This window comes from Urocitellus parryii (assembly GCF_045843805.1).
Source record: "Urocitellus parryii isolate mUroPar1 chromosome 13 unlocalized genomic scaffold, mUroPar1.hap1 SUPER_13_unloc_4, whole genome shotgun sequence".
Taxonomy (NCBI): Eukaryota; Metazoa; Chordata; class Mammalia; order Rodentia; family Sciuridae; genus Urocitellus; species Urocitellus parryii.
Window position 1 is genome coordinate 717,973 of NW_027551772.1, and position 16,771 is coordinate 734,743.

Sequence of the window (16,771 nt, forward strand, 5' to 3'; positions counted from 1 at the left end):
ACTCCAGACAGGGGATCAATTAATCCAGGATATATAAAGAACTCAAAAAGTCTAAAACCAAAAAAACAAATAACCCATTGAATAAATGGGCAAAAGAACTAAACACATGTCTCAAAAGAAGAAATAAGAGTTGGGCATGGTGGTGTACACCTGTAATCCCAGTGGCTCAGGAGGCTTAGGCAGGAGGATGAATTCAAAGCCAGCCTAAGCAAATCAGTGAGGCCCTAAGCAACTCAGTGAGATCCTGTCTCTAAATAAAATATATTTTTAAAAAAGAAGAAATAAAAATGGTTAACAAAGATATGAAAAAATATTCGATATCCCTAAATATCAGGGAAATGCAAATCAAAACTATGTTAAGATTTCAAGCGCCAGGCACGGGGCACATGTATACCTGTAATCCCAGCAGGTGGGGAGGCTAAAGCAGGAGGATGGCGGGTTCAAAGCCAGCCCCAGTAAGAGCTATGTACTAAACAACTCAGAGAGATCCTGTCTCTAAATCAAATATAAAATAGGGCTGGGGATATGGCTCAATGGTCAAGTGCCCCTGAGTTCAATTCTGGTACCCCTGTCCCACCAAAAAAAGATTTCATCTCACTCCAATTACAATGACAATCATAAAAAATACAAATAATAAAAAAATGCTGGCAAGAACGTGGGGATAAAGGTATTTCTCATACAGTGTTGGTGGGACTACACAAGCACTTTGGAAAGAAGTATGAAGATTCCTCAAAAGACTAGGAATAGAACTACCATTAAACCCACCTACCTAACTCCTTGGTATTTATTCAAAGGAACTAAAACCAGCATACTAAAAAATTTTTTTTGGTGGTACCAGGCATTGGTCTATGTTCCCTCAACTCTTTTCAGCTTTCATGAACAGGACAACCTCAGGAAAAAGGTCAGAAAACTTTTAAAATTCTGTATTTGTTAAACTCATAATTTTGATCCAATATGCATAGGTTAATATGTTTTTCTGATTACACTCTGCTTTATTCTAAGGCCAATTTACAAGGGTTAACTCTCAATCAAATAGGTTTTAAAAAAATAAGCTACAAGGCTTTTGTGTGTCTGTTTGCTTTGTGTGGGTGCACCCGTGTACTGTCTGACTCTATGTATTGCCAGGTCTATATATTTGGTACAAAAAATTGACATATGAGCTCATAGATTAAAATTTTTTAAAAAATGGATCCAAATACTTTTGGTTAATATGATTTAAAAGGGTCAATTCAAATTGGGAAAATAGATAAAATGTCTTTAAAGTTACTAATACACAGTTTTGTTTCTAGATGGTTAAACAGCTGTTAAAATGTTAATGTCTATAAAGTGTTTGATATACATCATCTCTAGGATTTTTATTCAACAACAAAAAGATTACTAATACTATTTAATGCACTTGTATGATACCTTGTTTTTAAAAAAAGATACATAAATTACATCTAAACCTATATGAAATGAATCATGGATGTGTTTGCTAGAGACATCTAATTGGTTTACAAAGTTAAAATGCTGACTGTTAAATATAATATCAAGTACTCTTAACTCCTTAAATTCCAGAAGGTAAAATATTTAAACAATGTTGGCGTTTTCATAAATTGGTAAACTAAAAAGGAAATTTAAAATTATCTTGTGTTATTATAAAAACAAGGTTACTGTAAATTACAAAGTCCCAACAGGTATAATTCTACATAAAAGGAGTCAAGAGGTTTCAACTGTATTTCAATTAAAGTACTGTAAATAACAAATATTTCATCTTATTAAAATAGATTAATTTATCTAAATTCAAAAATTTATAAGGTTTATTTCAAGGTACAAACAAAAAAAGGATCAATGGATTAAAAATTATTAAAAAGTTCTAAATATAAAAATATATTTAATAAAAAACGTTTCCAGGTAAAAAGTCTTCATGTGATAAAATATAATTATAATACATGTAAGTAAACAATAAAAGGGTCTAATTAAGTAATATAAAGGTCTATAAATAAAAGACAAATATTAAAAGGTTTATATGTAACTAAGTTGGTTATATATGTAACATAGTTAAAACTATTCAAGGTTGTTCCCTAAAGACAAATAATAATGTACTGATATATTTATATGTTAAAATAATAAAAACTTCTAAAAATATTAGTTACATTGTGTCTGTTAAGTTTTATCCCCTAGAACAAGTAATCTTGGAGAAATTAAGGTTTGTACATCTGTGGCTAAACAGCAACTGTTATTTTAAAGTATTGTCCTACATTACAGAGTCTAGATTTTCCTTGAAAAGCTAACCTTGGTTAATATAAAAACATCAATAAAAATGTGGTAAATATGTTCATATCTTTCAGGTATACAAGTCTTTAAGGTAAAAAAGGTTTAAAGAAACATTTTATCAAGCTGGTAGTCTCCAAACTAAAATTGTCTGTAATGGTAATTTAAACTTAAAAAGATAATAAATTTTATTGGAGATTTATTTATATCATTTGATGTTTTGTAACCAAATCTTATGTTACCTTTTACAATAAGATACAAAAATTTAAAGATATTTTAAAAAGTAAGAGAGCCTAATTTTTTAAAGATTAATAATTTAAAACATTTTGCCACTTTTCCACCTGGAAAAAAATGTTAAGGGCTCTCAGCCTTTCCTTAATTAATGTTTCAGATGTATGTCATATTGTACTACTAAAATTCATACAGAGTCAGAAAACAATATATGTAAATTTTATAAAATTATATCTAAAAAGAGAGACAAAGATCAACTTTAAAACTAAAACATTTTACCTAAGATTGTGAAGTGCCGCAGGCTGCCCGGCCCCGGGTCGGCTGAGTTCCGGTCCTGCCGCCTCTATCGCCGAGCCCTGCCTGCCACACCCCTGCTGAGCGATTCCCTGCTGAGCTGTCAGTGCGCGCGGGCTTGCAATCTTGCAACCCGGTTGGGCACAAAAACACAAGCCAGTCAAACTGAGACAAAGTTTTATTTAGAGAGAGGCCGTGTGTGCGTCCCCTAACAAGTGGGTCCGCCACGTGTGTGTTCTACCTGAGCGGGGGGGGGGGGGGTGGGGGGGGGTGGGGGGGTGGGGGGGTGGGGGGGGGTGGGGGGGGTGGTTCCACTTCCCCCGGAACACCCTCCTACCATCCTTTTCCAACCAATGGGAACTCTCCCATTACAAGAGTGACATGAGTAACCTGAGTCTTGAAATGGGCCCAGCTGAACAGCATGAGTCCAATTACCATATGAATGTGAATTGCTGGCTGGCAGTCATTAAATCCAAAGGTGCCTATATCAATATTTTTGCTGTGGCTCCTAACAGTGAAGAACCCTGCCTTACCTGAGATAAGGCTCTGCCTCCCACCTTACAGCATGTCAAAGTAGGCCACGTTTCAGTTAATTTAAAGTTATATTCAAAAATTAACTTTATTGGAAAAATTACTGTGATCTCAAATAAAAAGTATAATGTATAACTCAGCCAAGGCTCAAAATTATATACAAGCTAAATATGTTTTTACTATTGTTAATTTCACTTTGTATTTTCATTATAACTAAAAAAAAAATGTGACCACTACAATTGGAGCAACCAAGAGACCTTTACTGTGACAGTGTCTGATTAACACAAAAGAGAAAGAAAGAGAGAGAGAGAGAGAGAGAGAGGGAAAGAGAGAAAGGAAAGAAAAAGTGAGAGGGAGAATGAGAAACAGGGAAAGTGAGAGAAAAAGGAGAGAGCAAGAGAGGAGGACCTGGCAAAAGAGAGTTTTTATAGCCAAAATCTAATGGAGTCTCTGGGTCTGCAAGCTGCCTTGTTGGCATAGAATGATTGGATCATACAGTAGATGCTAAGGTTTCATCTTCTCCTTCAGGCAGATCTTCAGCATTACATAAATTAATAAATAAAATAAGGATATTGTGTTATGTAAAAATTAACTGTAAAAGTTAAAGCCCAGCATTCTTACTTTAAAACGGGTAAAACTAACTTGCTGGATGTTTAAGGCCAAATTTAAATATTAAGTTTAAAATAAAGGGGCCAAAGAAACCAATATTTGGCTCTTGCCCTCTAAGTCAGCCTGAACCTAGGACAGGGGAAAAGCTTTGCAACTCTGGGCCACATAACCTCCCGATAAGGGAGATTAATGAGACCTCTGAAGAACAGAAAGCCAATGAGTGTCCATGCTGCAAACCAGGAGGGTCATTTAAAAAGGAGACATGCCTGATGCTTCCAAGGGAAGCCATCTGGTCAGCAAGACCTTGACCCATCCTAATGCAGTTGACACTAACAGAGCAAAAGTGGGGCTCACAAGTTCCCCAAAAAATGTCCTCCAAGGAAACTCAGCTGACTCTTACCAATAGATAGGAACAAGGTCAGTTTGACCAGCTTGGTCTTAAACACCTAGCAAAAACAGTTAAAACCAAAGCACAGCCATTCCTGGACATTTAAAAACAAAGAACAGTTATTTTAATGTAACTTAAAATGTACACTAGTGTTAGCATCCCCCAAAATAAGAAAGACTGGAGACAACAGAAGAGAAATTCTTAGGCAAAAATGCCTGATAACTACCAATAAACATTGCCAGAAGTTTTTAGTCAGTTTAAGGCCTACAGATCTTCCTAACCTCCTACACAGGAAGATATAATCAGTGTGTATTAATATAATTATCTAATCCTAAGTAACAAAGGATCTTTACTGAACACAGAGGTTATGCCAAAAAGGTATTTCTTACAAAAATCAGATGACATTAACAATAATTTAACTAAATGTTGTGTCTATATTCCTGATAATTCTGACAACGTTAAAAAAAAAAGTGCCTTATTGGGCTTTGTTAGGCCTTGTTATGGGGACAATTTCTCAGGTCTTCTGCCTCCTGGTAAACAATTATTAATTTCTGTCATTTTCAAGATATTCATGGACAGGTTCCAGATGCTACAACTGCTATTTTGTATTAACCTTACTTCAGCTCTCATGTCTTTTTTTTTCTCTCATAGAAGTGCCTACCCCAGGTGACTTTACATCCTATTGCTCCTGAGCCAGATTTTTACCATGGACTTCTTGACCCATTCAGTTTCTAAAATGGGACTCCAAACTGCTCATCCACTGCACATTGCCCCTTTTCAGCTGGAAGTAGCAAGAATGGTCATCGCCCTTTTCCCTTACAGCAGTAGGAGGTCCCTAATATTAGAGAAAAAAATTATGGTCAACAGAGATGTTTGCCAATATGTCTAGCTCAGGAAGATGTACCTGGGAAACTGCTCCCAAGATCACCCTGGGTGATCTTCCATAAAGAGACACTCGCTTCCACAACCCAACTTATAAGTGGGACAACTTCCCATTCACCAAAAATTGTGCTTCCCATGTCCCACTTTGAACTCCTTGCCTAAATCTCCAACCTGTCAATAACTCTGAACTATGTAACCTACTATTTTGATGGAGTAAAGGGAAAAAAACACCTGAACTTATTAAAAGGCCAGGCCCCACTGATTTATCAACATAGACTGGCTGCCCCCATTTTAGTTCCCCTCCTGGCTGGTTTGGGAAGTCCCTCAGCTGTCAAATAGATATAGATTTAGGAAAACTAGAAAGGTCAATCTCCAAACTAGAGGTTTCACTAGACTCTCTGACAAAAATAGTCTTACAGAACAGATGAGGTCTAGATGGTCTCTTTATGAAACAAGGAGGATTTTGTATGGCTCCAGGAGAAACTTGTTTCTCTGCAAACCATTCTGGGATAATAAAGGACAGTTTGGCACTTGTGAGAAACAGGTTAAAGATAAGAGAGAAAACACTAGAAACTTCAGGCAATTGGTTCTAAAACCTATTCTCATGGTCCCCTTAGTTGACTACCATCATTTCATCCATAGTTGGGTCCCTAGTCCTTCTCCTGATTGGTATTACTGTAGGACCCTGCCTCTAAAAAAACCTCCTAAACCATATACACAAGAATGTAGGTGAGGTCGAAGTTATGGTCTTACGAGCCCAGTACAGTCCCTTAGACACATAAAGATGGAAAAAAAAAAAAACAACAACTGAGGCCTAATGATGTGCAAGATTGACATCAAACCTACTAAAACCAGTGGGGAATGTGATAGTAGGAGCAAATGTGACTCCATTTTGTTTTATGACTTCATCCTGTAAAACAACCATGCCAAGTAGAAGAGTCATGACTGGAGCAAGATGTTCTTTTCCTTTTGCTATAGAAACCTTTAGATGGGGTAGACAGAGAAGATGGGAGGGGAAGGGAGGGGAGGGGAGGGGAGGGGGGATAGTAGAGGATAGGAAGGGCAGCAGAATACAACAGACACTAGTATGGCAGTGTGTACAAAAGTGGATGTGGAATCGATGTGAATCTGCAATCTGTATACAGGGTAAAAATGAGAGTTCATAATCTGCTTGAATCAAATCTATGAAATATGATATGTCAAGAGGTTTGTAATGTTTTGAACAACTAATAATAAAAAAAGAAAAGAAACCTTTAAGAACACAAAACTATCTAATGGGGTATTGTTTCTGTAACTAGGGTAACGGGGCTCTGTTTCTGTAACTAGGGTGACTGAACTAACTGTGATTGGTTAGGCTTCCCTCCGCTTGACTGCACTGTCCCGCTTTTGTAACCTGGCTTGCTTGCATTGGCTAGACCCCCTGAATATCCCTTTTGCGGTTTTCAGGCTTATAAGGAGTGCCCTTGCAATTGTGCGGGGCTGATCAGGGGAACAGCTTTATGTTCTGGTCAGCCGCCACCAGTGTGCTTCAATAAAGGCTTGATTCGATTATACATGAGTGGTCTGGAAGTCAGTTTATGTAACCCTGTGATGAAGCTTTAACTATAACAGTACAATGAATCAAAATGCATTCTACTGTCATATAATACACACACACACACACACACACACACACATATATATATATATATATATATATATATATATATATATACACATATATATAATTAAAATAAATAAATTTTTAAAAAAAGAAAAAGAGAATCAGCTATTTCAGCGGTGGAGGGGGGGGGCGAGGGGCAGGGCACGGTACCAGGAATTGAACTCAGGGGCACTCGACCACTGGGCCACATACCCAGCCCTTTTTTGTATTTTATTTAGAGACAGAGACTCACTGAGTTGCTTAGTGCCTCCCATTGCAGAGGCTGGCTCTGAACTCACAATCCTCCTACCTCAGCCTCCCGAGTCACTGGGATAACAGACATGTGCCATTGTGCCCAGCCAGAACCAGCTATTATAAATAAATGGGAAAATATTAAAGCACTATAATTTTTATGATAAAATTTATTTAATAAAAATTAGAAAAATAATCCCATTCATGAGAAAACATAAGAACAAATTCATTCAAATCTACCAAAAAAAAAGTATTCTAATTAATGGGTCCACTTGAAAAGAATGCTGAAGAACTTAAGTACACTGGGAGAAATTCTGATTTCTAGAACTCACAAGGCATAGCACATTGCCACTCACAATGCCACTCATGAGGCATTCACAACGCCACTCATGAGCTATTCACAACAGAAGGAAGGAAGCCAATAAAGCTCACCCTCATTTCTGAAGTACAATCCATTTTTTTCATTATAGAAGTGTTTTAACTTTTGGTTGTTTTAATACAAAACACTTCATCTTCAAGGCATGGCAAGTATTCAAATTATCAAGTTCAGTTTCCTCCCATCCCCAATCTCTTTCACTTACTAACCCTGGTCTAAACATATTACTTTAATATCATTGAAAAGTGACAGTATCAGTTTCCAAAGAGTGCTGTAACAAAAAATACCACATATTAACAACAGAAATTTATTCTCTCAGTTTTGGAGGGCAGAAATCCAAAATCAAGGTCTCTGTGAGGCTGGATCCTTCTGGAGACTCTGAAGGAGAAACTGTACCATGGTGCCCTCCCCCACACTTTGGTGGCTGCAGACTATCCTTGGCATTGCCTGGCTTATGCGTGCATTATTCCCCTGTCTTCAGATGATCTTCTCTTCTGCCTGTTTCTTTTATTTCTTGTAAGGATACTTTCTCATTGAACCTTAGAGTCTCTCAGATAATACAGGATATGCTCATTTTGAGACCCTTTAATTACATCTTTAATGATCCTCTTTCCAAATAAGGTCACATTTATAGGCTCCTAGATTGCCATAGCGTGTGGGAAGGAACGAGGATGCACCATGCAAGCCACTATGTTTCTAGGATTAGTTATATCCTAATTACCCCTAAATGTTTATTTCTTAAAAGAAATTCCAAAATGTGCAATGTCACACTTTTTCTCCATTTCATTTTATTTCACAATTAGTTATCTGATAATTTTTTTCAAATAGATTCATTCTCTTACAAACCCTTCTCTAGTGTTTTCATTAGTTACTATGGACAAGGTAGGCATGGTAGAACAGATAGATATTAAATGCTTTGGGCTTAAAAAATAGCATTTTTGTGGATGACCAAAATAGAATACTCTCCTGCATGAACTGAGTAGTCTTCAATTTCACTATAACTTAAGTTTAAATTTCTACCTACCTTATGTTTTAATTCTTTACCCTAGCTAGGACACATACTCTTTAAACATACAACTTAAACCTATTCATCTGCAGACATCTGTCATGTTCAACACTGTATTTAATTTTTACAGGGTACAGTTATTTCATCCATAACACTGATAAGCTGTCATTTACATGTGAAAGTTACCAAGGAAGGTTACTATACCATACACATCCTTAAGTGAAGACAACTGTTTCAAAGAAGGACATCATGAAATGGGAATATCTCCAAATTCTCTAAATCACAATAGCAAAAAATTCAGAATTATAAATGATGCAAAATTTCACTGTCAATGTTGAAACGGTGCTTTCTTATATGACACTCACAAAAGCAGCAGCTCATCTATGTTCTTCATGGGAACAGAAGAAACAAAACCTCTTCAGCTCCAAATTCAGGCTACCCACTAACCCCAACCTTTGTCCTGCTGTACAAAAACAAAAAATATGGCCCAAAGCCTAGGAAGATGCTCACTTGGATCTGAAATGTTCCCTAAAGGCCCATGTATTCAAGGCCTGGCCCCAGCTTTGTTTTCTTGGCTGGTGGGGCCTGGTAGGAGGAAGCGGGGGTCACTGTGGGCATGCCATTAAAGGTGGTTTTGGAACTTAGGCCCCTTTTTCCCTCTTTGCCTTCCAGCTGCCATGTAATTTCTCACCACAGGTCCAAAAGCAATGGAACCAACCATGGACTGAAACTTCCAAAACCATGAGCCAAGGTAAACCTGTCCTCCTCCTACATGTCTACCTCAGGTATTTTGTCCCAGTGATACAAAGATGACCAACAGAGAAGCCATCTCTCCTCTTCTACTCAGGGTCTGACTGTGTGCAGGAAGCTCTCAGTTAGGGCACACACATTTAAATGCATGAATAAAAGTTTCAAAACTGGAGCTGGGGTTATAGCTCAGTGGTAGAGCACTTGCCTAGCATGTGTGAGGCACTGGGTTCAATTCTCAGCACCACATATAAATAAATGAACTAAATAAAGGCCCATCGACATCCAAAAAATACTAAAAAAAAAAAAAAAGTTTCAAAACTGCCAGGTAGTCCTTTAACAAAAGAGATCCAAGCAGTGATATCAATGTAGACTGTACAATAATTGAAAACTTAAAATAACATAGAAAAGCAAAGAAAACAGCACAAAAAGAAAGTAATGTCCAGTATATGACCACCATCTGCAGCTAAAAAGGAGCATATTTTGAATAGGGATTTCACTAAAAGAGCCAACAATACAGTAGTCTCCTCTGCCTTTTCCATGAACAGAATTTTGCCTTAGACACTGTAACTGGGAACACAGTAAGAATACTGAGAGACAGGAGTGAACAATTCATACCTCCACCAGGAATAATTGCCAACTTTGTTTCAACCAGGCCCATTTTTGCAGAGGAAGCTACAAAGAAAAAAGAAAATTAAGAAACATACACATCATAGCATTAAAAAACCACAACTTGAAAGAGTTAGTAAACTAAGATACATTAGAACACTGTTTACTAATTTAACTGGTGTCACTTTTTTTTAATCACTTCAAAAGATACTTAGAGAAACAAGAAAATACTCTAAATTACTTATATATAAGGAGAGTAACACAACATTTTCTGTTAAAAACTGCTTGGCAGTGAATTCGTTTTTGATGGTAAAAGACAAGAACTGTAACTATATTATTAGAGCTAATACTACTTGAAGGCTTGGATCTCAGTAATTATTCAGGATCAGGAGAGAGACTGTGTCTGACAAGCACAAATTCTTTAGCTGCCTGAATTGTCCCCTAGATCAAACAGCTTAATATATCAGATATGGCAACTTCTCAAGACCATGTCTCTAGTTACTTTCAACAAATAGTTTTACTGTTTGACAGTTGGGAAGCATTCCTTTTTTTATGTTTGTTTTCACAAGTACCTTACAACATCTTCATCATTTCTTAATGTGCATATTCAAATGTACGTAGACTATTTTTCACATCCTCATTACAAGAGCCTGCATTCTTTCAAAATGGATTCCAGATACCTTAGCTTGTCAATTGAAAAGCAAACTGATCTCTAGCACCATAAAACAATAACTGATGTCATCATTAAAAGAATATATAGGGACATAAAGTAGAAAGAAAGAAAACATACATAAGGACAAGCAACCACTAGTCTCAAGACACAATCCAAATTATTTAAATGAATTATACTGACTCTACTTTTAATATGCAGCCATATCAGGTGACAATGGGAGCCAAGGGAAGAATAATGCCTGCTGTCTGCTGTCTGATCAGTCCCAGAGCCCATGGAACAGCTAGAGCTGAAACCCTCTGGAAGACATTGTCCAGAAACATCAACACAGAAGATTGGTATTCACACTTACTCCAGGGGGGTAATAGAACTGTGGCCTGTGATTCCAGTTCAGTCACCCCTTTGGCCTTGTTACTTCCCCTCTTTCTGTTCCCAGCGTCTTCCTGCACCAAAGCACTGTGCTTGCAGGGTTGCTAGGCACACTGAGTGACTAAATATATGTCAAGTGTGTACCAGGCACCTGGGCAGCACTCAGTAACTGGTCAACACTAATTGTCTTCATTATTTTCATAACCATCTCTACATACTCAGAAAACCACTTAGGAATAGAATGAATTGCAAAGGGATTATGTTATTATTACTGCACTTAAGAGTTATTAAGTACTTGGTCTAAGCACTCCCACAGTGGTTTCCCCCATTTAGAGAGGGGGGGGGAATTCATCTGAAAAGGACAAGACCTACTGTTCAAACTCACATCTGTCTGACCTAACATCTCTTCCTACTGCCATAAAACAGCAAGAGACAACAGAAGATCCCTTTCTTCAGTGGGGTTCTAAATGCACCATGAGGCCCAACAGGTGACTTTTAAAATGTCTCACTCAAAAACAGGACCAGAACAAAATACTGGAATTAACTCAAAAGTAAATCCAAAATCCATTTTTGAACATTACATTTTTAATAGGATCAATTCCCACCTACCTGCTACTCGTATATCACAGGCCAGAGCCAATTCAAGACCACCACCTAGCGCAAGGCCATCTATTGCTGCAATCATTGGCACTGGAAGATTAGCTGAAACAGGATGACAAAGGTCATGCTTCTTCAATTAGTTCATTATCTCACTATGTAATTCCATTTTTTTGTGAATACATTTTTAAATGGGATATTGTATATAGACTCTATATCCATTTTACCTTTAGCAAACCATTTACATCTCCATCATTATTCTTCAAAAAAATTTATCTAATGATTGCATAGTGTGCCACCACTTGAATATACAATAATCATCTTTAAACCTTCCTACATTAATGAATTTTTCATAAATGCTTTTGGTCAAATTAATAGTTCTATGGCTTTTTATAGTATAGTCTTTTACAAGTTGTTTGGTTCATAAAAATTTCAAGGTGAAATGACACGCATAACTCAAATTCATGATCATTTAAGGGCTACTTGGAGGCTAAGAATGACAACCTCATTTAAAGAAATGATATATGCCTTACAAGAAAGAAGAAGCCCAACCAGTTGCTGTGGCAGCTCCACCATTTAGTGACAGGTGCTCAATGGGCTCCACCCAAACTCACACCTCCTGGGGAGGAGACTTTGGGAAAAAGCCACCATTCACAGAACTCTAAACTACACTTCTGGAGTCTAGAGAAAGAATATTATTGTATAGAGATTTTTGTAAGTTACAATATACAGATATGTCTAGGCATAGTGGCATATGCCTATAATCCCAACAACTCGGGAGCTGAGGCAAGAGGATCACAATTTCAAGGCCAGCCTGGCAACTTAGTGCGACCCCTTATCGAGATAAAAAATAAAAAAGAGCTGAGGATATAGATATAGCTCATGGCACAGTGCCCCTGGCTTCTATCCCCAGTGCTGGGAGTGGGGGACATTTTACTTCTATAACTTGTCAAAAAATGACTGGTTATATTCATTGATTACTCTGTAAAACAGAAAAATTTCTATTAGTTTTAATTCTGACTATGGGAATTTGAAGTTAGGCTGGCTAATCTTATTATATAAAGAGAATACAGGTTTTTAAAAGATGCCATCCCATGTAGCACAGTGGTAGAATGCTTGACCAACATGTGCAAAGCCCTGGGTTTAACCACTGGACCACAAAATAAGGTGGGGAGGCATTAGTCCCTAAAACCTCTCTCTTTCATTAGTATGCTAACAGATGAAATTCCCCAAAAGAGGCAAATCATTTTATTTCTTTAGAAACATATGAATTTGCCCAGTGCAGTGGTGCACACCTGTAATCCCAGCGGCTCAGGAGGCTGAGACAGGAGGATCGCAAGTTCAAAGCCAGCCTCAGCAAAAGCAAGGCACTAAGCAATTCAGTGAGACCCTGTCTCTAAATAAAATACAAATTAGGGCTGGGGACATGGATCAGTGCTCAAGCGCCCCTGAGTTCAAGCCTCAGTACCAAAAACAAAAACAAAAACATGAATTTGTGGACTAGGGATGCAGCTGAGCAGTTAGAGCACTTGCCTAACATGTGCAGATGCTCAATGATCAATCCACAATACAAAAAAAAAAAATCCCCAAACTTGAAGTATGCTGAATCTCACCCATTCGCACATCAAGAAATTTTCCAGTTTTACTCTGAGACTAAAGTCTGAAAAGGCAGAGAAAGAGCACACATGTGCAGCTGCCACCCAAGACAGAACACTCTAGCAAGAGCAGAGATGCATAGGGCTTTTGCACAGGGAAGACACCTAATGTTCTTTTCTAGCACACTTAGCAGGGGAAAGAAAGATTTATCAGTGTCGACAATCAGGAAATGAGTTTAATGTACAAACACTATCTAGTGAATTTTAACTTTAAAAGAAAAAAATCAATAAAGTGATTAAATGGCAACTTAATCTCAATGGTTCCCCAAAGTCATCTTAAGCTCCTACAAATGAAATAGAATGACGTTGTCACTTGCTCATGACACTTCCTTCTTCCTAAGAACCTGGTTACAGAGCTTATCTATTTGTAGTTCCCTCAATCTTCAACCTCTCCAATCTCATGTCCCTCCCATCAAAACCTTTCCTGAGGCCCTACCTTGGGCTCATCTCCCTTTACAAACTAGTTTCTGGGCAGAGTAGAATAAGTCCATGTCACCCATACCCATACACTCCAAGCCACCAAGATGTTTGCTCCAGATCCCACAACCAGTGTACAATCTTCAGTCCCCATTAAACATATAGCCTTTAAGATCAGAGTAATCCTGATTACTGTCTCCTTGAATTACCTTTTCCATTTGCCTGCTGGGTCCCACATCCTTCCTGGTTAATTCTCAGTCTTGTACCTTCTCAGTATAAGCTTTACTCATGAGTTCTCATTCCCACCCAGCTTTTATTATCTGTAATGCCAAGAAGTCCACATTCCTCTACCTCAAACTCAAATTTCTTTCTATACTATGTCTGTATAGCCACCTGCCTACTGGACATCTCCACTTAAACACTTATTCATGTCCACGACAACTCTTCAACACTTCTAGATTCTAACTCATAGTTAGGAGCAGACCCACTCACCAAGTCATCCAAGAAGCCATCCTGGATTCCTTTTCAATGCCCATATGCCCAGCTGTCTTGAGTCTTCTAACAGCTTGCTAATCTTCAAGGTCCCCTCCCATTCTGTTAGAGTTTTGGGTATCATCATTCCTCACCAGTAGGAAGCCTCAAAATTAATTTCTTTACCTAACCCTCTGATGCATATTCCACATTTCTACAGGGCTTTTCCCCTGTCTAAAATTGTACAATTATTGATTCCATCTCTGAGATAAAATGAAGTAAACAAGAGGCACCTATTGTCTACCTATTCATCTTTTCTCCAGCCTCAGACAGATACTCTGTGTTCCAACCCCAAGCTAACAGAAGCACCTCTAGAAGTTACACCCATTCAAGAATCCACACCTATGCAAGAGTTGCACCTCCATCTAGAATACCTAGCTAGTCCTTACGTTCTTACATGTCTTTCAAAGCACTACTCAAATATCCCTCCCTTTGTTTCCATGATACTCTGGGCACCCTTCTCTGTCAAACCATCCCCTACTGCACTGCCCATCTGAAACAAAGACCTGATGTCAAATCAAGGCTACTCAATAACATTCTTAAACTGGGATATACCTCCAAGTTTTTCACTGCCTGTTCCCCATCCACTACTTTAAACTTGGTATTTTATCTCCTTTTCTATAATTGTTAATTCTTTTGTTTTTAATACCTTAAAAAACAATATGAACTTATGCAGTCACAGGGAGCTTCAGAAATAAAAAACCCCAAAGTGTTCCTAAGCTGGAGAGTGTCTCAGTAGAGAATGAATGCTCTCTCTCTGAAGCATGGAATGCCATGCACTGGTAAGTCGGGAAGGAACTCATGAAGAAGCTTCTGGAAAAGTGACACTGGAATGAATATGCATCTGGTCACCCTACCTGTTTCTAAACACACTGCTCCTAGAACCATTGGAATCTTTGGAGTGATAAGACTATACTTTGTATGCCAGCCAGATAACTGATGAAAAGCTTCATCATGAGAGCTGATCACAGAAAAGACCAAGCCAGGATTAGATGGCTGGAACTTTCAGCCCCAGCCCCTAAAATCTTTAGGGAGGGGAGAGGAGCTGAAGGTCAAGCTAATCACTCAGCCTCTGGACATGAGAAGTAAACAAAATGTGAAGGGGCTGATCTGGGAGGGGCTCAAATCAATCAGCTCCTGATCAGGTGCTCTTGATTCTGATGTTAGAGAATATAACCTTTTCCCCAATATTTAATACTTTTGGAATTAATAAAAATTATTTTTAAATTTGATAGTTTACAATTTGAGAAACTAAGTTTCTCATGAAGGATAAAAAAATTAACATTACGATTTATAAGAAATATATAATGCAAAATGACAAGAAATTTGGGGTCCTCGTACCAGAAAAAGGTGGGGGTGGAGGCGTGGTATGAGAGAGACTATAATGCCAGTAACTCCAGAGGCTGAGTGGGGCATGAGGTCGCAGGTTGGATGCCAGCCTGGGAGACTTAGCAAGGTCTTATCTCAAAATAAAAAATAAAAGGGCTGATAGAACAGAAGGGAGGAAAGGACAAAGGAAGGGAGGGAACCAGAAAGGTAATAAGAAAAAGAAAGAGGAAGAACAAGGAGAGGAGGAGGAATCACAGCATCTTCAAATCACTCAAAAGGTTAACTACTTGAGATTTTAAATATTAATATTTTAGCATTGTGGAAAGCTGTCTATAAAATTTTCCTACTCAAAAATTATTTAGGTAAAATAGCTTACTTATTATTCCATATTAGCTATTTCACATCTTGATAAATTTAAAACTATATATAATTCTTGTTCCCCCCACCCCAGACCAAGACATTTGTCCTGTTTTTCAGGAAAATATGCATCATCTCAAAGGGAATGCCACTTTCACAGTTATCTGATATGCCTGTTTTTACATCTTATATTTCTTCTACCTGTGAGTAAACACAGGGGAAACAATAAAACCCACCTTTAGAAAGGAGATTATCAGTTTAAAGATCTGAAGGAATATCATAATGGAAGTTGTACATGAGTACAAAGGAATGAAACAGGAACTGAAATCCAGTGGGCACAAGCTATTCCCACAGCAACAGGATGCAATGATGACTCAATGCGTTATCCAACCATCAGCATCAGACACTATTTTGAGTGCAGTATCAGGAAATGAGCCAGGTATGACATAGAAGATAATAATGGTTTGAAATTCTCCTAAAAATATAATTAAAGCGCACAATTACAGAGTGTAGCTATTTAAAGAGCAGTAAGGCAGGCCTCTGGTACCCTTCAGCAGCCTCCAGGCCAGCATCCCCAAGGGCAACCAGAATGAGAGCAGGGCAAAAACACGGGAAACCATGCGTCTACTTTCAACCCTTAAGGAGATATAATAAATGATGTAGCTTCTTTACAAGGCTCTATAAAAACACAAACAATCTGATTAAGGAGAAATGACAGTGTCAGTCATGTGATTTTTAAATTTGGGTTTTGCCTGAAGACTAGTGTTGTTGTGTAAAACAGAGAAATCCAAGTATTTCAACGGGAATGCCCATAAATTATGTGGAAACTCCAAATAGTGAAATCTTTCAAAGATAGAAATAAAATAAAAACAACTAAAAACCATAATAAATTACTAATTATCCTTTAAGTTCAGCTAAAACTTTATCTCTAGTTTAAAGTGCATTCTCCCATTCCAATCAAGTTTTAAGGAAATCAGAAAAACAACACAACACAAATCCCTGAGCAAAGTTTGCGGGCTGGCTGTA

At 37.8% G+C, this 16,771-nt stretch overlaps 1 protein-coding gene across 1 annotated transcript in view; it reads right to left on the minus strand.

Moving 5' to 3' along the window:
* LOC144251439 (methylglutaconyl-CoA hydratase, mitochondrial-like) overlaps window positions 1-16,771 on the minus strand; it is an 86,921-nt gene that overhangs the window by 16,299 nt on the left and 53,851 nt on the right. The window contains exons 5-6 of the mRNA XM_077794353.1: window positions 11,469-11,561; window positions 9,830-9,886 (exon numbers count right to left, since the gene is read on the minus strand). Coding sequence (XP_077650479.1) covers window positions 9,830-9,886; window positions 11,469-11,561 — 150 coding nt within the window. The remainder of the gene's footprint in view (window positions 1-9,829; window positions 9,887-11,468; window positions 11,562-16,771) is intronic.